This window comes from Chrysemys picta, chromosome 21 (assembly GCF_011386835.1).
Source record: "Chrysemys picta bellii isolate R12L10 chromosome 21, ASM1138683v2, whole genome shotgun sequence".
Lineage (NCBI taxonomy): Eukaryota > Metazoa > Chordata > Testudines > Emydidae > Chrysemys > Chrysemys picta.
The window spans coordinates 21,015,205-21,034,921 of record NC_088811.1 but is presented as its reverse complement, the minus strand read 5'-3'; the positions used below and the strand labels follow the sequence as shown (position 1 = coordinate 21,034,921).

Sequence of the window (19,717 nt, the reverse complement as noted above, 5' to 3'; positions counted from 1 at the left end):
AAGCTGGACATGTCCGGGAAAATCTGGACGTATGGTAACCCTAGTCAGCTCCCAGATGGCTCCTCACCCTTGTGTTGCGGAAGAGCTGTCAGACTCCGGAGGAAGCACTGACTACGAAGGCCCCTGCCCACCCGCCCTCCCTTGTGCCTGACACGCTAGCCGACCCCTTTGTGCAGGCAACTCGGGCCGAGCTCTTTGGGACGCTTTGGCTCCCACAGGGGAAGCTGTAGAATTCCCTTAGCTCCTCCAAGGGGTCCTGGTTCAGCAGCCCTTCTCCTTCCTTCTCATCCTCCCCTTCGCATCCAGGGCACTCACATCCCAGCTCGTCAGGCAGGGCACCGCGGCAGCGCTATTCTACGTGCCCAGGCAATGCTCAGTCTGGAGCCATGTCACGGGGTTTGCGCCACTCGCTGGGCTGGCACCTCCTTGGGGCTCATCTGGGGATCACTCACCTCGGGGGGTTTCTCAGCCCCCTTTTCCCAATCTCGCACAGCACTGCCTTGGCTCTGGGCCAGGTCAGTAGAGTTCCTCCCCTGGCAGGGTGTTAGAGTCTCTCTAACCACGAGGGCCGCAGTCTGACTGGCCTGGCCTGGCCCCACCCCAGTGTCTCTGGGTGAGGTTCCTCCTGCATCTTGTTCTCTGCTGGCCCAGCTCCTGACTCAGGCTGCTCTTCCTTCAGCTTGGCTGGTTATAGCACTCGCTGCCTGGACCTGGCCCAGCCTCCCCGCCCCGTTCAGCTGCTCTCCCTCTCCCAGCCCGGCCCCTGCTCCAGCTGGGGCTTCCCCCTGCAGCCAGCTCCTGTCTGCAGCCTGCTCCAGGCACACGTTGGCCCACTCCCTGTCTCCTGCCCCCAGCTGCCACTCTGGCTCACTCAGTGTCTTCGACTGGCTAGATGCCGCTCTAGGCCCCATTCCTCCCAGAATGACCCATGGCCAACCCTTGCTCTCCTCTGAAGGGCTCTCTGGGGTGGGGGTTACCCAGAAAGTCCCCCCAGTACCCTTGTGCCTCTCCCTTCACAAGTCACTACCACATACTCCCCTGCCCCAAACACCCCCCCGCCCATGAACACGTGGCCTGCACGCCATGCAGTGCTAAACAGCTTCTGGTTCCACGTGGGGCTGGCCCTGTGTGTGGATGCAGGGTTTGTCTGGGAAACAGTCACTACGGATCTCCCAGGGTAGGAGGCATGCTGGGACAGGGTCACAGAGTGCAGGGCACCAACCACACAGCACACTCTCAAGTGCCAAGGGAGCATGTTCTCCGCAGTGAGCTCAGCCAAGATTTGGCAGCTCTCTGGTTGGCAATGGTGCGGCCGCATCTCTGGCATTAATGGTGGGAGGACAGTAATCAACGTGACAGGGATATGAGACAGTCAGTGCAGAAGCCCTGGGCAGTTTATTTTGGTATTAAATGTAATTCATTCTTGGCTGTCCCACAGCATCTGTTTTCCATCTGCCTCAGATGTTTGCACTGACCAGGCGTTACTGTACCCTAGGAGCCAGAGGGGAAGTGGGAGGTTTTGGCACCTGGGAGGTGGCATGGGACTGTGGGATAAATACATCCACTGGAAGTTTCAGCAGTGAAAGAGTTAAATTGCCATCATTAGGTTTCAGAGTCAACACACCTTTTAGATGAACAGCTCCAAATTATTAAGCCTCATCCCATATTGTGACCTGGCACCTTCTGTGCTTGGAAAGTGGCACAATCTCCCCCGCTGGGGATTGCCCCTGCCTTGCAGTCCCCAGCATAGGAGCTGTGTCAGCACTACTGCGCTCCAGCAATCCCTAGCTGGCAGACATACCCAGGGGGCTGTTGGTGTAGGTTAGTGCAGCCCCCTGGCTCCTGTAACATGTACTAGGGTCAGGGCAGGCATAGAACCCGCCCTGGAATCAGGGAGCTGCAGTGGTTTCCTTTGCAGCTCTCCCCTCCTGTTGGCTGAGTTTAGAGAACCTTGGGCTGAGCAGCTGGCCCACTGTTTCAGGCTTTCTGCAGACTCAGGCAGACGTTCCTGTGCCAGTTACAGCTCCTATTTCCAAAGTTCAACCATCTATCTGGAGGGAAAGCTAAGATTCTGGGGCCTGATCCTCCAGCAAGGGGCAGATCCTGACAGACTGCACTGGGCCCTGCCATTGGCCAGTGGCCTGGCACACAGCAGGGAGGGACTACCAAGCAACCCCTAGTGGGCAGCAACAGGTCCACGTGCTTGAGCTGTGGGACAAAGAGCAGGCAGCCAGCCCAGCTGGAGGGTCTGAGCAGTCATCACATGCAACACATGTACATGTGAACACACGCCGACACATGAACACACGTGGCTACAGATCAGCTTCACGCTCTGGCCTGTACCTTCTGATTGACTGGCAACTGGGCTGAGCCCAGGGACCCAGCATCTCACCCACACCCGATTCATCCCCTCTGCCTCAGTCTCAAGAATGCACTCGCCCTTCCCAGCCCTTGGAGCCTTCTACTCCGTCCCTCAGCAGGCACCACCGGCCAGAGCATGGCACGTGCAGCAATAAACCACCAAGGGACTTTGGCACAACCCTGAGACGCATCACACTGTGGCATCATGATGTGTCTGACCCCAGGGGACCAGCACCCACCACAGAGCACCAGCATGCAGGACCACCGCAGAGTGTGGGCCCATAGCACGGTGGCTTCACCACAGCGTACATGCATGTGTCACGGCCACTAAGTACTTGCATGTGGCACTGCAGCATCTCTATAGAGCACCAGCACCTGGCACCACGCACCGCTGTGGGGCACCGGCACCATGACATCACCACCCAGCACAGCCACATTTGTCAGAGGTTCTGCCACTCGGCACCCTGTGCACAGCATGGCTCCCGCCCACCAAGGACGCCGGGGGCCTTACCTGGGGCGATGAGTGGGTGGGTGGTCACCGGTGTCACCGTCCGGCTCATGGGGTGCCCTCGGCTGTCCATGCTGGTGGGCACGCTGCCGTCTCCCTTTTTAAGGTGCTCTGCTGCCTGCTCAGCCTGGCTGCCCTTGGTGCCCGCAGAGGGAGCTGGCCCCACGGCCTTGCCCTGAGAAGTGTTGGAGGCCGGCTGGCTGCTGCTTGGAGCTGGCTTCATGGCCAGGGTGGGGAGCTGCTGGGCTTGGGAGGAAGCCACTCCTTGTGCTACTGTCTGCTGGGCTCTTATGGCCAAATTCTGGACCTGGAGCAGAGGGGCAGGAGGGCCCAAGGCCTCAGCATGGGGCCCAGACACAGCCCCCAAGACGCGCATCCCAGGGCTGGGCTGGCAGGATCGGCCCCTTTGCACAGCCCCTGGGGGGGCAGAGAGCGACTGACGGGGTGGGCACCTAGCCACCGGGAAATGGCCCCACAAGTCTCTGGCAGCACCAGCTCAGATACCCCTGGGCACAGCTGGATTGGAGCGGGCTAGAGTGGAAAAGCCCCTCTGAGCCACCCAGTCGCTAAGGCCTTCCCTGTGGCTCCCGCCCCCTCCCACCAATGGCCCCTCCTGCCCATGCCCCATCTCTCCGGCCAGTGCCTTGCATTGCAGCACTGACCTCCCCACCACAAACTCAGTCACGGGGAAGGTACCTCGGCCCCCCCAGTGGGAGTGCGTGGGCCAGCTCTGGGCACTCCAAGGGCTAGGCTCTCCTAACCCTCTCCCCTCCCCCAGCAGGGGCGGCAGGCGAGGGGGGCTGTCTCTCACCTGAGCAGTGGTGGTGGATGGCTGGGAGGTGGGGGCTGCGCTGCCCTCGGGCTGCACCGCGGTGACTGTGGCCGTAGGAGTGAAGATGAGCTGGGGGGATAAAGGAACAGCACGGCCTAGGCTCCTAGCTACTTGCACAAGGTTACTTTGCTGGGCCTGGAAATTACATGAAATGTGTTGCCTTTTACGTCACCCGCTGCCGGCTCAGGCCGAGAAAGCAAAACCAGCAGCCCCGAGTCCCCCAGGGCCGGGGTCGGCCACGGGACAGGCCTTGGGGGCACAGAGGCAGCTTGGGCAAAGGTGAGGCCAGGGGAGGTGGGGCACTGCAGAGACGGAAGGGGGGGGGGGTGAGAGAGACTGGCTGTGGGGATGTGTAATGGGGGAAGTGGGTCCCTACAACAAAGGATAACAGTTCTGTCACCGATTCTGGGACGTCTTCTGGGGCAGGGCTGGAGCTGCAGTGGGACTGCAGCAGCAGCTGGGGTTGGGTCAGCAACCCTGGGGCTGGAGTAGCTGTCAGTGGTCAGTCCCGGTGCTGCCGGAGCAGGAGCAGCGGCCGGGGTGGGTCAGCCCAGGAGCCGCCGGAGCGGGTCAGCCCCTGTGCAGGAGCAATGACGGGGCTGGAGCAGCTGCAAGTGCCCGGCAGCGATCGGACTGTTTACCCCGCACCCGGGTATTTTTAGTAAAAGTCAGGGACAGGTCACAGGCGTCGGTGAATTTTTATGGCCTGTGACCTGTCCCTGACGGTTACTAACAACACCCAGGACAGAATTGGGTGTGTACGTGTGTAGCGGGGCGGGGTGTGAGCGCCTGACTGAGGCAGTGACTGGATGACAATTGTGCGTGTGGGAACTGGCGTGGGGGAGGGAATTTCTGCCATTGGATCGAATGGTGGTGGTGATGGATGAAGCGGTCGAACTCTACGGAGCTGCTGCGCAGTCTCTGTAAGAGCACTAATATCCTGGCCCCACGCGGCTGCAGCCCCACACGTGGGAACCCGACGCTCAGGTCAGGTCATTGGGATCTTATGGCAGGACGAGCTGGAACAATGTGAGAGCGCGTTCTCAGGCTGAACGGGTGGGATTCCCCCCCCGCGGTCCGTCTGTCACACCTGCTCTAGGCCAGTGGTTTTCAAACTGCGGGTTGCAACCCAGAACTGGGTCGCAGAAAGTCAGGCGCTGGGCTGCGGTGGCTCTGGTGAGCACCACCAACCGGGCTGTTAAAAGTCCCGTCGGCAGTGCAGCCCGGGTAAGGCAGACTAGTCCCTACCTGTGCTGACACTGCACTGCGCCCAGGAAGCGGCCAGCAGCAGGTCTGGCTGCTAGGCGGGGAACCACGGGGCTCTGCGCTCTGCCCCCGCCCCAAGCACCGGCTCCACATTCCCATTGGCTGGAAACCAGCCAATGGAAGCTTGTGGGGGTGGTGCCTGCGGGCAAGAGCCGCATGGAGCCACTTGCGTGCCTCCGCCTAGGAGCTGGACCTGCTGCTGGCCGCTTCCAGGTCACAGGGCGGTCCGCGGTGCCAGGACAGGCAGGCAGCCTGCCTTAGCCCCTGTGCTGCGCCGCTGACCAGGAGCCACTCGAGGTAAGCCCACGCCCCAATCCCCTGACCCCCCCCTCAAACCCAGATCCCCTTCCTGCACCTCAAACCCCTCATTCCCGGCCCCACCCTAGAGCCTGCAGCCCCAGCCCAGAGCCCTGACCCCCTCCTGCACCCCAACCCCCTGCCCTAGCCTAGAGCCCCCTCCCACACCCTGAACCCCTCATTCCCTGTCCCACCCCGCAGCCCACACCCCAGCATTCCAAGCCTCTGCCCCAGCCCTGAACCCCTCCCACACCCCAAACCCCTCCTCCCCAGCTCCGTTGGGTCATGGGCATCAATAATTTTTTTCAACTTGGTCACCAGAAAAAAAAGTTTGAAAACCACTGCTCTAGTGGCCTGACTCTTGGGGGGTGACCCTGACTGTGAGTGTGCGACATCAGCTGTGTGTGCGCATGGGTATGCACGCATGGGTATGCACGCATGGGTATGCACGCATGTGCCCCTAACTCTGGGGGAGGTGACCCTGACTGTGAGCGTGCGACATTAGCTGTGTGCACGCGCGTCCCTGACTCTGGGGCGTGTGACCAGTTCTGTGTGTGGGTGCACAGGAGACACTGGGAGGTGGGGGTGCACAGGGGATAGTGGTGGCGGGGGGGAGGGGGCAGGGGTGCACAGGGGACATTGGTGGCGGGGGGGAGGAGAGGGGCGATCTGGCCCCAGAAAATATTTTTTCTTCACGGCCGGCTGGCTCTGGGAGGAGGCACCAAGCCACATCCTCAGCCAATCACAACGGCGGCTGCCATCAATAACTAATCAGAAGTGCCCCCGACAGACCCACCGTGAGCCAGGGAGCCAGCAGGCAGCCTGATCCACCCCCTGCTGCAGCCTGGATGGTGCCACTTGGCCTGGGGCTTTGACAGGCAGCACTCCCCAGACTGCGCCCTCGCCCACCTTGGAATCAGCACTCGCTCATGCCCCCTCCTGACACCCCCCCCCCCCCCCCCGTGCGCGGGCAGCAGGGCAGCTGTGAGTGCCGCATGGCTGCAGGGCCACCCTTGCCAGATGACTGATTTCTGCAAATCCTGCAGCCCTGGGGGCGCAGCCCTGACACAAAGGGGTCCTGCATCCAGGCTGACCAGGTGGAGCTGAGAGCCCTGCCTCCCCAGAGTGTGAAATGCATGGAGCTCCCTGGGACACTGCTGCTGGGATTTGAACCAAGCTCCCCAAGAGACTAGAGATAAAACTTGTCACCTGCTTCCCAGCATCCTCCCTGTGGGCTGTCTGGGGGGATGGACCCAGAGCATTCAGTGCCATGACCCTCTAGCACGGAAGATACAGGAGTAGCTCCACTACCTAGCAACAGCAATAGGCTGTTATCCTCTTGTGTGGCCAAGCCATTGAGGAGAAACATTCTAGTAAGGGATGACTGGGGTCCCTGACAACCCCTGCTCCCCGAGCCCTGAAGGTGCCCTCCCAGCTCCAGCCTGGGGACTGTGGCACAATCCAGGCTCGGCCCCAGGCTCCCCACAGACCCCAGCAGAAAGCACAGAGGCCAGAAAGCAGAGCTCCCCTCCCAGGTGTCTGTGCAAAGTGCCCAGCCCCGGGTGCCACCCCACCCCGCTAGACCGGCAGGCACCCCGTTCCCCTGTGCCTACCCGAGCGGGGGTGCCCCGGGGCAACAGCAGCTCCTGCTGGGGTATCGGGGAGGCCCGGGAGGGGATCTGGAGCCAACGCTGGGGGCCCCTACCCCTCTGCATTCGGCCCCCGCTCACTTCCAGCTGGAGCCCAAAAGGGAGGAAACAGAGTCTCAGGTACAAACACTGCGCAGGGGAGCAGGGAGGGCACAAGCAAGGCCAGGCCACGTACCCAAACTATGGCACAAACACAGGGGGGACCAGGGCTCCCCATGCACTGCTGCTAAAGAGACACCTGGGCCCAGGGCAGCTGCTGGAGGAGCAAGGGCTGCAGGGGGCTGGGGACAGTAGGGGGCTGCACCACCAGCTCGATGGAGCCTGTTGAGTACCCAGGCAGGAAACCCATGCCGCTGGCTGCTTCGGCATAGGGGGAAGCCAGCTGACTGGAAGAGCAGGGGGCTGCGTGTCGGGATGGAGGGGCATCGGCACAGCTGGGGGAGAAGCCTGTCCTATGCCTTGTGCTAGCCAGAGTTTCAGCCTCATTCATTCATTTCCATGAGCACCAAGTTCCCCCCTTTCTGTACCTAAGAAGCCCCAGTGGCTTTTCCTTCAGTTTTCCCCGATCTCCGCAGCTCAGGCAGGCAGACAGACCCGCAGACGTGGGTAGATGCACAGACAGCAAGACCCACTCCCACCCTGACTAACTGCCATGGGGGGGAGGGGGGGAAGGTTCAGAAAAGAACTAGGTAAGTTCATGGAGCTATCATGGTCCATCAATGGCTATCAGCCAGGATGGACAGGGATGTGTCCCTAGCCTCTGTTTACAGAAGCTGCGAATGGGCGACGGGATGGGTCACTGGATGATTCCCTGTTCTGTTCATTCCCTCTGGGGCACCTGGCATTGGCCACTGTCGGTAGACAGGATACTGGGCTAGATGGGCCTTTGGTCTGACCAAGTATGGCCGTTCTTATGTTCTTGAAGTGCTGAGGAACTCCATGGGGCTGGCCGTTTCCCCTGCTTTGCCCAGCACGCGTCCAGCCCCACAGTGCTTCCGGACGGGAGCAAGTTCCCTCAACAGCTGTAGGGCTGGCTCCTCACCGGCCATCCTGCTTCTCCAGCAGCACGGCACCATGGGGAGGTGCCAGCATGAGTGTCAGGGGCCTGACGGGACAGCGGCAGAGCAAGGGGACCCCAGAGGCATGAGACACGCGGGCTGCCTAGGCAGGGCTCAGGGCTGGCGAGGGGTGGGAGTGAGCGATACGACCTCCCAGCCCTCAGCCCTGTGCCAGCCTGTCACCAGGGTGGCCATGGAGCTCTGATGTGCCAGCATGTGGGGCTAGGACCAGAGCAGGTGGCTCTTCTAAGGGTCACTGCTGCCCTCTGGTGGAGAAAATCAGAACTGATCACAGGTGTGAATGTGCATGTGCCTCACCACTGCCCTCTGCTGGTAGGAGTCCGAGCTGCACATGGGTATGGGGACTCTGCCACTTCCAGCGCCATGGTAGGAGTGGCAGGCCCAGGACCTTTGATCCTTGGAGGGGGGGGGGGAGGAGAGCAATGGGGAGTTCACACTAAGGTCCCCACCCTCATTGGTGTCTCTTTAAAAGCAGCGGGAGAGGGAGGGAGGGCAGGTGATGCCCGCGTGTGGCACATTCCGCGCCTGCCTCTTACCATCTGGGCCCGGAGGTACATCTGGGCCTGGCTGGCCGTCAGGGCGGGGGAGGTGGCATTCCCCAGGAGTACAGCTTGCTGGGTGATGCCTGAGGCGGCTGCAGAGTTCACACTCTGAGCTCGGTTGATCAGCTGGGCGGCAGCAGGGGACGTGGCCAGGTTTATCTGGGGAGAGAGAAGGAGCCATGGGATGGGGCATGCTGCCATTCAGACCCACTGTGGGCTCAGAGCCCCTCCCACCAAGTGCCCTCCCGAGAGCCAAGGAGGCTGGAGGCCGTGTCGTGGGAGAGGGGAGCCCCATAGCCTCTGGCCAGGAGGGGAGGGGGCAGCCGCAATCAGGCTCCCTGGGTCCGGATGCCAGCCCAGTAGGGAGGGGGTGGAGATGGGGTGCTGTGGACACTGGGGCTCTGAAGTAAGCTCAGCTCCTACAGGGGCTGAGACTCTCGTCCTCCGCAGCTCCTCTCCCAATGCCCTTCTGCCAGAGGGCTTGGCCCCGTGCCCCTCACCCTCTCACTGGACACCTGCACAGCCCACCCTGCCCCCGGGAATTCCCAGGCCAGCCCTGCCCAGTGCCCCGCAGCACAGTGCACGGCATGCTGGGTCCTGGGGGCGCCCTCTGGTGGCTGGACTCAGAGCTCCAGGGCTGCTGGAGGGAGCTGTCCTGGAGCTCCAGCGGCACGCGGGGTATGTGTGTGTTAATACATGGGCATCACTGCCCAGGAAGAGCTGGAGCAGTCCAGGGTCCCACCGGGGGTTACTCAGCCCGTGGGCCGAGGGGCACTGCCCTGGGGCGGGACTTACCGTGGGCTGCTGGGATGGTGTCTGTGCGGGAGCATTGCTGCCGGAGGAGCCGCCCTGCCTGTTAGCAGCCAGACTCGCCTGGAAGAGCGAGAAAAGGCAGGTCACCCCCACCCCGGATCCCAGCCCAGGCGGGGAGTCCTGCACCAACAGCCCCCTGGTCCCTCCTGACCCTTCAACATGGGGCCAGGGGTTCACAGAGCTCTTCCCTGCAAACCCCAGCCCCATTAAAACCCAGCCACACCTAATTCCCGAGTGAAATTAGAACGAAACCCTGACATTCAGCAGAGTTCATTCGGGCTGCGACCCCGTCTGCGTGGTGCCCGCTGGCATCAGCTGCGCAGCCAGACACAGGCTCACACCCCGCTGGGCAGGACTCGTGCCCAGAGCCGGGCACTTGTCCTCCATTCCGACGGCTGGCGTCACACCCAGGTGGCTGCAGGGGCTCGGCTGCTCCTGTTCACCCGGCTGCACTGGGGCACCAACAGAGCCAGTGTTTAAAACGCTCATCTGGGTCCCCAACTCGGGGTAGGTAGCGCAGACCTCTGCCTATCGCCAGCACTGGAGCAGTCCCAACTCCTCCCCTCCAGCTGCCTCTCGCCCCAGGGGGCAACAGCCCAGTGACCCACCCTGAAGGGCACAGAGCCTGGGGGTGCCTGAGCGGCCCACCCTCATCACCCATGGGCTCCTCCTCGCCTGCCAGTGTCACGGTGCCCACCTGTGGGACGGCCCTTTGGAACCCCTGGGTGGTACCTAGATACCATGGTGATGGGTGCCTGGGCTGAGTGGGGAGCGGACAGATTCAGCACATAAAAGAGAGATCTAAGTCCCTGCCCCGTGCCCATCACTACAGTACAACTAGTGGGGGCCTGATTCTGGGCCCCGAGCCCAGTGCCAGTCTGAAGCCAGCAGGAAGGGAGACTCGGGCATCCCTCTGCAGCTGCGCCCCACAGCGTTTATAACCCGCGATCCCCCCGTACCTGTTGCACGGCCGCCAGGCTCTGGAGCTGGGCGCTGCTGAGGTGCTGCTGCTGCAGGGCGGCCGTCTGCAGCATGAGGTGCTGCTGCTGTGCGGCGTACATCTGCTGCAGGTACTGCGCCGCGGTGCTGGGCTGCCGGTGCAGGGCCTGCTGGATCACCTGGCAAGAGGGGGCGGAGGCTTGAGTCCCTCAGCAAACACGGGCCCCGCACAGCCCCAGGCCTGCCCCACGTCAGTGCCTTGGCCTGCGGCTGGGCCCCTCCAGCCAAGGCTGCATTTTGCTCTGAGAGAACCCCTGGGCCAGATCCGGGGCTGCCCCCTGGGCCAAGTGGAAAACAAGGACCCCCCCCCACCCCACCCCACGAGCAGCCCTGCCTGGAGCTTTGCTAAGGGCAGGTCAGAGAGATCATGGAGCGTTAATCTCTTGCGGAGGTTTTCAATCTGCTTGGGGCCATGATGCCAAGGGCTCCCCCATCCATCACAGCCCGGGGCCCGCCCCCCAGCGATCCATCAATCCACACAAAGCAGGCTGACAGCTCTTCTCTGGCCAGCTTGTCTGGCATCTGACCCAGGCCGGAAGGGAGGCCAGCCCGGGGAATGCAGGGAACTTATGGTGAATGATGGGGCTTGGGCCAAGTGGTTTCAGCCAGGGGATCCGGTAGCAGGAGGCATCTGGGAGTGGACTGGCCAATGGCCCTGCACCAGAGCGTTTACACCATACTTCACTTACACGGCAGACCAGCACCCGCAAAGCCACAGAGACCCCCAGGCTTAGAGCTAAGTAGCGGATGCTTCTCTCTACAGCCCTGATCCCCACGGCGTCCGAGCCCCGGGCTGGAGCCAGTCTCCAGCACTCCCAGCCCGGTCACAGGCTCCTGCCAAGAGCCTTCTGGGAGGCACCGTGTCCTTCCAACTCCAGGTCACTCAGCACTGCACAGGAGCGGGCCCTGCGTGTACACACTTTCCAGCAGAAGAGCTGAAGCTGGGGTCCTCCCAACCTGCCTGCCAGGACCTGGGTTCTAGCGCCCGGGCAGCACTTTTCAGCAGCAGCTCTCCAAGGGGTTTACACAGGCAGCGCTCAGTGACACTACCCACACTGCACTGCTGGGGAAGCTGAGGCCAGAGGCTGGCTGGGAATGGAATTCCAGTCTCCCGAGTCCCACCCCAGTGCTTTATACACAGAGTTCAGGGAGCCGAGTGAACACGCACACATCGCCAAGCAGAGCAATGGCTGAGCTCAACGAGCAGCACCAAATCCTGGCCTCCGGGCCAGCAGGGGTGGGGGCTGGGACTGCTCCAGCTTTGTTTTGTGCACTGCACCTTTAAATGTCTAGGAGCCCGACAGCAGTAGGGGGAGCTGCCGTTCTGGGGGGCAGGGTCACTGCAGCAGGTTCCAAAGGAGATGCCCACACTGTGCTCTCTCCCGGAGACTTTACTTTTGTTCTTTCTTGTCTTGATTTCTCTTAATCCAAGTCAGTCACAGTGAAAGGCTCACTTTGATCTTAGTGAAAGGAAAACACAGCAAGGTGTGTGCAGTGCAGACAAAAACAATGGGACAGATCCCAGGCTGGTGCCAATCAACAGCTCTCCACTGTAGGCGGATTTACACCTGCTCTCCACTGTAGGCCCAGAAGCTCTGAGAGAGATGTCAAGCTTTCCTCTTTCATTTCAATGGTGCTAAAGGTGACTTGAAAAGAGACAAATAAAGAGTTTGTGCCCTTTGCTGCATCTGAATGGGGGGTAAAGAACGTCTGGAAAGGTTTGCTCTTTTTAAAAGACGTTTTTCTGGTTGTCTTCTTGTCAGAAATCCAGCTCGGCTGAGCTCTGTTCCCTGGAGCGCTATGGAGGACAGGATGAAATCACACATACCAGGGGAGTGACACTCGGTTCCCGCAGACGGGAAGAGCTGTCACGTCCAGTCCCCGGGGTTGGTTTGCATTTAACTCACATACCTAACAAATCCTGGCAGAAAAGCAGTCTTTGGTAAAGGACCAACATCCTTCGATTAACTTCCACCCTACTGCCCTGAGCCTTCCAAGGGGTCCTCCAGCCAAGCCCGGGCAGCCCCTCATCTACCCCCTAGGGGGAACCAAGCCCTAAAAAGAGCCAGCCAGACCTACTTTGTGCATCAGAGAAGGAAAGGCCCAAACCTGCCTGTCTCTGTGCAGCTCACCTCAAACTCTGAGGCTTAGTGGCAAATGACAAGGCCACATTAACTCTTTCACTGCTGGTCATCTCATCACAAATATCTACCTATTGTAGGTAGTTATCTGGCCCCACCACTGTAGTGTCTGCACTCCAGCTTAAATATATTTCTCCTCCCACCCCCATGGCAAGCATGACAAGGCTGTTATTCCCATTGTACCAGGTGTGTGTGTGGGGGGGGGGGGGGGGGGGGGGAGAGGGAATGAGGCCCAGAGTGACTAAGTGACTTTCCCATGGTCACACAGAGTGTCTGTGGCCAAGCAGGGACTTGACCCTAGGGGTCTCCAGCCATGTGCTCACATATTAATGACTGGTCCTTTCTAGCCCACCTGGGATCTGGGGTGGAGTCAGCCCTTCTTTACCTTAGCGGGGAGGGCTAGCTCAGTGGTTCGAGCATTAGCCTGCTAAACCCTGGGTTGTGAGTTCAATCCTTGAGGGGGCAATTTGGGGCAAAAATCTGTCTGGGGATTAGGTCCTGCTTTGAGCAGGGGGTTGGACTAGATGACCTCCTGAGGTCCCTTCCAACCCTAATATTCTGTGATCTCCACTGTGACCTCTGGCCTGAATGGAGTGGTAACAGTCAGTTCCATGTTAGACCCTAGTACATTGACCATACAGTCCTGCCATCAGGGGCATGAACCCACCCAGCATTTATTAATATCTAGGAGATGCCTGTAACCAAAAGACCATAAAGCACTTTGCAGACATTAATAAACAATACCTTAAACAACATGCTGGGACAGGTCAGAATGCTCGCCTTCTTTTTAGAGGTGGGGAAACTGAGGCACAAAGCAGGGACATGCCCACAGCCACAAACCAAGAGCAAGGGGTAGAACCCAGTGCCCCTCTCTAACCAAGCAGGCCTTGAAGTTGAGAGCAGAAGGTACTAGCTTGGGGGCGAAAATCCTGATGAGAACATTGTAGGGCTCCAAACAAGCCTCCGAGAGACAGGAAACCCAGAAGTAAGAAAGCATTGGGCAAATCGCTGCTCCCCTCTGCACCTCGACAACGGAGCAAGGGCAGCACCAGGCGAGCTTCAGCACAGCTCCACTGCCCCCCTGCTACCACGGGCATCCTGAGCTCACACCTCCGGCTGCAACCTGGCGGCAGGTGTCAGACGCACCGGACCCCATGGCACAGTGATCCCGGATCGCCCCTCTCACTTGCTTGGGAGAGATCGCAAGCCCACCCCCGCGGGCCCAGCTGCCAAGGCCCAGTCCGAGCTGCACCTCTGAGCAGCGATCAGACTCCATTTCATCCCCCGCCCCTTCGCAGAGATCCTCTGCCCCTTCTACACAACACCACAAAGTTCAGCCAATGGCTAAAATCAGGGGCTTATCAGTATGCGCTGAGCCAGCCCCCTCCCCCGCTGCAGCCTCCCTGGCACACCCCTCCCCCACAGCCCATTCCAAACACTGCTGAATTCATCCCCCGGGGGCCGTTGTTCAGACCATGTCACCGCCTCTCTAGATCCCGCTGCAAAGTCCATCACCCCCGTCCGCCCTTCACGGCTTTGCTCTCCCAACTCACCCACCTTGGGCTACTTCTGCCCATCCTGGCGGGACACCAGCCTCGGCAGCCCCCCGTCTCCTCAGGGCAGCACGCCCTCCCTGAACTGATCTGTGAGCCCACTGCCCTCTCCTCTTTCCACCCCTCCCAGTATAGGGCCTTTAATGGGGATCAGCCAATGGAGGGGCAGAGGAGACTTGACAGAACCCCCAAGGACACAGGAACATAGGTGGGGGTGTCTGCAAACCACACGCTCCTCCATTGTGTCTAGCCCATGGCACCCACAGCGTGTCGCCTGTTCTCTGTGGCCAGTGCGTGCACAATGGGTACAAAGCACTGCTGTGCCGACCCCAGAAGGGTCTGCCACTCCCCCGCCCGGGGCAGATGGCCACACAAGGGCTCAGGGCCTCAGGCGGTAAGCTCTTTGGGGCAGGAAGTGAGTGTGTGTGCGCACAACCATCCTCTGGGCACTGCCCCTCTAGGAATGGTACCACAGCCAGGCCGCAGTGCACACGGGGCCACCACGCGAGCTCAGCCCATGCCGAGCCATGCCCCAGACGACCACGCATGTGTTTCTCCTCAGGGGGCTGATTCCCAAAGGTTGCTCCAGGCCCAAAGCTCCGGCTGCTGCACGGAGGCTGGGGACCAGCTGGCAGGAGTGGGGGAGCTCGTTCTTGTATCATGCACGGGGGTGCAGAGAGTTCAGGGGGTTGCTAGTACCAGTCCCCCAACGTCAGGGTGTCCCTGGAGCCCAGGGAGCAGTATCTGTTGTATATGTGGAAGGGTTGGTTTTATGTCGCACACAGAACTCAGGGAGGCCGACCCAGAGAGGAGAAAGTGTCCGTGGAGTTTGTTACCAACCCAATCTCCAGAGCCCCTCTGGCGTCAGCAGGAGCCCAGGAGGGTCCCTGAGTTGCCAAGTGAGCCTGGGGAACCACCCCCATCTCTAAAGCAAAGAGCAGGGGCCGGAGCTGGTGACACTCCCATTGCATCTCAAGGCCTTCAGGGTGCAGCCCCCTCAGACGGACCCCAAACCAGGTTCCCATGAGCCAAGGCCAGGTGTGCAAAGAGGCTGGGCAGGTCGGGGGCAGGCTGGGTGTTGAGCGTTCCTGGACGTCCGGCCCCAGTGGTGGGTGCTGAGCCATTGATAACCTGGCCCCAAGTTTCCTACAGCACCAGCAGCTGCACTATTCCCACAACACACAAACCAGGGATCACCCAATGAAATTAACAGGCAGCAGGTTTAACACAAACAAGAGGATGTACTTCTTCACACAATGCTCAGCTAACCCGGGGAACCCACTGCCATGGCATGTTGCGAAGGCCAAAAGTAAAACTGGGTTCAGCAAAGAATAGATAAATTCACAGAGAATGGGTCCATCAATGGCTGTTAGCCAGGATGGGCAGGGACGTAACCCCATGCTCGGGGCAACCCTAAACCTCTGACTGCCAGAAGCCAGGAGTGGAAGACGGGGTGTATCACTCCAGAACTGGCCTGTTCTATACACTCTCCCCAAAGCGCTAGTCCTGGCCACTGGAGGACACTGGGCTAGATGGACCATTGGCCTGGCCCAGAGCTGCAGCGCTTATGTTCTGACTGACACCACAAGCAGCAGATGCAGACTGCCTAGGGGTTGGGGGGAGACGGGGCTGCCTGGATCCCCATAAACAGCCAAAGAGGGGAGCGGGAGGCAATCAAAGCTATGATTTCCCATCATTATTCCCTGCTCAGGGGCTTCTTGCAGCAACCTTGTCCCAGGAAGCTCCGAGCGCCCATGGGCTCCACAGGAGAGGGAGCGAACAGCGACAGAGAGCGGCAGGTTCCACAATCAGGTCCCTGACTTTGCTGAGGCCCCAAATCAGAAAGAAGAGCTCTTTCCACATAATCCCCCCAATATCCCCTCCCAGCTGCCCCCCAATACTCCCTCATATCCTTCCTCCCCAAATACCCCCTCCCCGCCCCCCCACATCCCCTCCCAGCTCCTCCCCCCCAAATACTCCCCCATATCCTTCCTCCCCAAATACCCCCTCCCCGCCCCCCCATATCCCCTCCCAGCTCCTCCCCCCCAAATACTCCCCCATATCCTTCCTCCCCAAATACCCCCTTCCCGCCCCCCCATATCCCCTCCCAGCTCCCCCCAATACTCCCCCATATCCTTCCTCCCCAAATACCCCCTCCCCGCCCCCCCATATCCCCTCCCAGCTCCTCCCCCCCAAATCCTTCCTCCCCAAATACCCCCTCCTCGCCCCCCCATATCCCCTCCCAGCTCCTCCCCCCCAAATACTCCCCCATATCCTTCCTCCCCAAATACCCCCTCCCCGCCCCCATATCCCCTCCCAGCTCCTCCCCCCCAAATACTCCCCCATATCCTTCCTCCCCAAATACCCCCTCCCCGCCCCCATATCCCCTCCCAGCTCCTCCCCCCCAAATACTCCCCCATATCCTTCCTCCCCAAATACCCCCTTCCCGCCCCCCCATATCCCCTCCCCCAAAATACTCCCCCATATCCTTCCTCCCCAAATACCCCCTCCCCGCCCCCCATATCCCCTCCCAGCTCCTCCCCCCCAAATACTCCCCCATATCCTTCCTCCCCAAATACCCCCTCCCCGCCCCCCATATCCCCTCCCAGCTCCTCCCCCCCCAAATACTCCCCCATATCCTTCCTCCCCAAATACCCCCTCCCCGCCCCCCATATCCCCTCCCAGCTCCTCCCCCCCCAAATACTCCCCCATATCCTTCCTCCCCAAATACCCCCTCCCCGCCCCCCATATCCCCTCCCAGCTCCTCCCCCCCAAATACTCCCCCATATCCTTCCTCCCCAAATACCCCCTTCCCGCCCCCCCATATCCCCTCCCAGCTCCTCCCCCCCAAATACTCCCCCATATCCTTCCTCCCCAAATACTCTCCTCCCCGCGGCACCCTCCACCGACCCCCAAATCCCCCCGGCGCCCTCCACCGACCCCTCGCACAGGCTGAGCACCGGACACTCACTTCGCTTCTGGCTGCGCCGCGGATCCTCCTTCCGGGGGCGGCACAAGCGGGCTCGGGCCCCAGGCTGGGCGCGCTGCCGGGTCCCGCGGGCGCTCCAGCTGCCGGCCGCTCCCCGCGCCGGAGCGAGCCCCCGGGAGCGCCCGGCTCCAGCCCCGGCCAACAACAAAAGCGGCCGCCTCGGCCGGCCGGCGCCGTGTGATTGGCTGCGGCAGGCCCCGGAGCCGCGGGGCAATGGCGGGGCGCTGCCCGCGCTGCTCCGGCCGGCGGGACAAAGAGCTGCCCCCTGACCCCGCAGGCGGGTCCAGACCCGGCCGCCTCCCCCGGAGCAGAGCGTGGCCGGGCGCTGCTGCTCGGCGGCGGAGCAGGGGGTGAAACTAGCGAGCCTGGGACCTGCCTCTCCCCCAGCCACACTCCCGCGCTGGCCGGTTGTTTTCCACCCCTGGAGTTGGAGGAGATCCAGTGGGTCAGCTGGTCCCTTCCCAAGCCCTCGGGTGGTGCAGGGCCCCCCCCCCACTGGGACACAGCCTGGCCTGCTCCAGACACAGGTGTAGCTTCTTCAGTTGAAAGAAGAACAGGAGGACTTGTGGCACCTTAGAGACTAACACATTTATTAGAGCATAAGCTTTCGTGGACTACAGCCCACTTCTTCGGATGCATATGCAAGTGGGCTGTAGTCCACGAAAGTTTATGCTCTAATAAATGTGTTAGTCTCTAAGGTGCCACAAGTACTCCTGTTCTTTTTGCGGATACAGACTAACACGGCTGCTACTCTGAAACCTGTCTCTATTCTCTATAGTCTCTTTTCTTGCCCTCATCACCGTAGTATTTGAGCCCCAGCCAGTTGCGCATTGAGTCATGTGACTAACATCTGATATGTGAGGTTCGTTGTCTATCTCCTCTCCCCAGGAGAGAATTGTTTGTGCAGTGGAGAGGTTTGTTTGGGTTGGGTTTTGTTTACACATCCAGGCTGCTCAGTGTTTGTATCAGTGAAGGCAGGATAGAGCAGCGACTGGCACCTAGACTGGGAGGTTTGGGATGGTTCTAGGTCCCCATGGGAGATTGTTCCCTAGTCTGGCACTGGCCCCGAGGAAGCCCTGTTGAGGACAGACGAGGTCACCCGTATTGTAGAGCGTCCCATGGGACCTGTGGAACAGTTATCGACCATGGTCTTCATCCCGCAACGTGAGGCTCTTTCAGCTATCCTGGCTGAGCACCTTGAAGATACGGACTGAGACCTTGGACTTGACTCTGATCTGTGGGAAGGCAGCGTAGAGAGTAGGAGATGGGCTGATTGGCTGATGCGCTTAAGGTAGCTGGAGTTTCTGAAGTGCTGAAGGCTTGGTGCCTAGGCCTATCACTGCCTAGGTCCAGCCGGAAGGTGGTGAAGGTGTGAATAACAAGGGCCAAGTCCTCACCTGCTAGCATGGGACAGTGTCTCAACTGGAGATGGGAGAAAGCGTCACCCACAGACATTGCTATGGAAGAGCTCGGAATCAGTGAGGAAGCCAGGAGCTTCCTGAACCAGGCCCTGAATTGGCCAGTTGTGGGTGTGAACGTGCCACCAGAAGCAAATTCCTCTGCCCAGAGCATCACCGCTGCCACCTTGGGTTCAGGTACAAAGGTGCTTGTCCCAGTATAGCTAATCCCACGGGGGAGGGGAATAAGCTAGACTGGTCTAAGGCACCTTTATACAGTATAAGCGCATCCCCACAAGGGGGGCTGGAAGCGGTATAACTAAGGCTATGATGTAGTCATGGGTATTTTTAGTAAAAGTCATGGACCGGTCACGGGCAATAACTAAAAAGTCACGGCACGTGACCTGTCCACAACTTTTACTAAAAATACTCCTAACTAAATCTTAGGTGCTGGGGGGCTCCTGCGGATGCTACTGCTCTGGGGGTGGGGGGGTTCCAGAAGACACTGCTGCTCCTGGGTGGGGTGGGGCGCTCCAGAGCCCTGCCGCTGCTGCTGGGGCGGGGCAGCATAGGCGCTGCTGCTGTAGGCCTGGGGCCACCTGAGCAGCAGCGGGTGCGGCTGGCCCGAGGGTCGCCCTGGGGTCAGCTGCACCAGCCACTGCAGAAGTCACAGAGGTCCCGGAAAGTCAGGGAATTCCTGACTTTGTGACCTCTGTGAAAGACTCGCAACCTTTTGTATATCAGTAAAAACTCGCACCCCAAAGTGACAGCAAAACTGTGTGTAGAGCAGGCTAAACTACCCCAGAATGAGTGTCCCCACTGGCGCTGGCACTGTGTACCCACATCAGTTTAAATCAAGAACTGATTTAGGTTAAAACCAGTGCAACTTTCCCAAGTAAACAAGGCCCATGCTTCACAGGGGAACTAAAGGCACAGACCCAGCTTCCACCCACTCTGGCTGTGTCCACATAGGGATCTGCCCCCGTCTGACCAACCCGCTGCCAGACTGTGTATGGCCAAGACTGTCGCTTTGAAGGGTAAATCCAGGATAATTTTCTGCAGCTGCAAATCTCTGAGCTCCCAAGAAGCCCCACAGCCCCAGAAGTCTCAGCCCAGCCCGCTCCTCAGGGCCACTCCAGGGTGATGGCGGCTTGGACCCGCAGCACCAGGGGGAAGCGCTCAGTGCCAGGGAGCCTGTGAAAGGACCAGGCTCAGGGATAAGACAGGGGAGTGGGGGGAGCAGAGGGCTATAACTCCCCTCTAGCCAGGACAAGTGCACTGCCCCCAGGCC

At 60.4% G+C, this 19,717-nt stretch overlaps 1 protein-coding gene across 12 annotated transcripts in view; it reads right to left on the bottom strand.

Annotated features, from left to right (window-relative positions):
• The window catches only part of PHC2 (polyhomeotic homolog 2), a 129,251-nt gene that overhangs the window by 30,807 nt on the left and 78,727 nt on the right, over positions 1-19,717 (bottom strand). For 5 of the 12 annotated variants that reach the window (XM_042856216.2, XM_042856212.2, XM_024106578.3 and 2 more), the window contains 6 exons: positions 10,307-10,465; positions 9,330-9,407; positions 8,529-8,693; positions 6,878-7,000; positions 3,681-3,836; positions 2,873-3,176 (listed from right to left, as the gene is read on the bottom strand). In XM_042856216.2, coding sequence (XP_042712150.2) covers positions 2,873-3,176; positions 3,681-3,836; positions 6,878-7,000; positions 8,529-8,693; positions 9,330-9,407; positions 10,307-10,465 — 985 coding nt within the window. Of the gene's footprint in view, positions 1-2,872; positions 3,177-3,680; positions 3,837-6,473; positions 6,552-6,877; positions 7,001-8,528; positions 8,694-9,329; positions 9,408-10,306; positions 10,466-19,717 lie in introns of those variants that run through there. The other 7 variants (XM_065575285.1, XM_008169781.4, XM_024106580.3 and 4 more) reach the window with 6 other exon arrangements.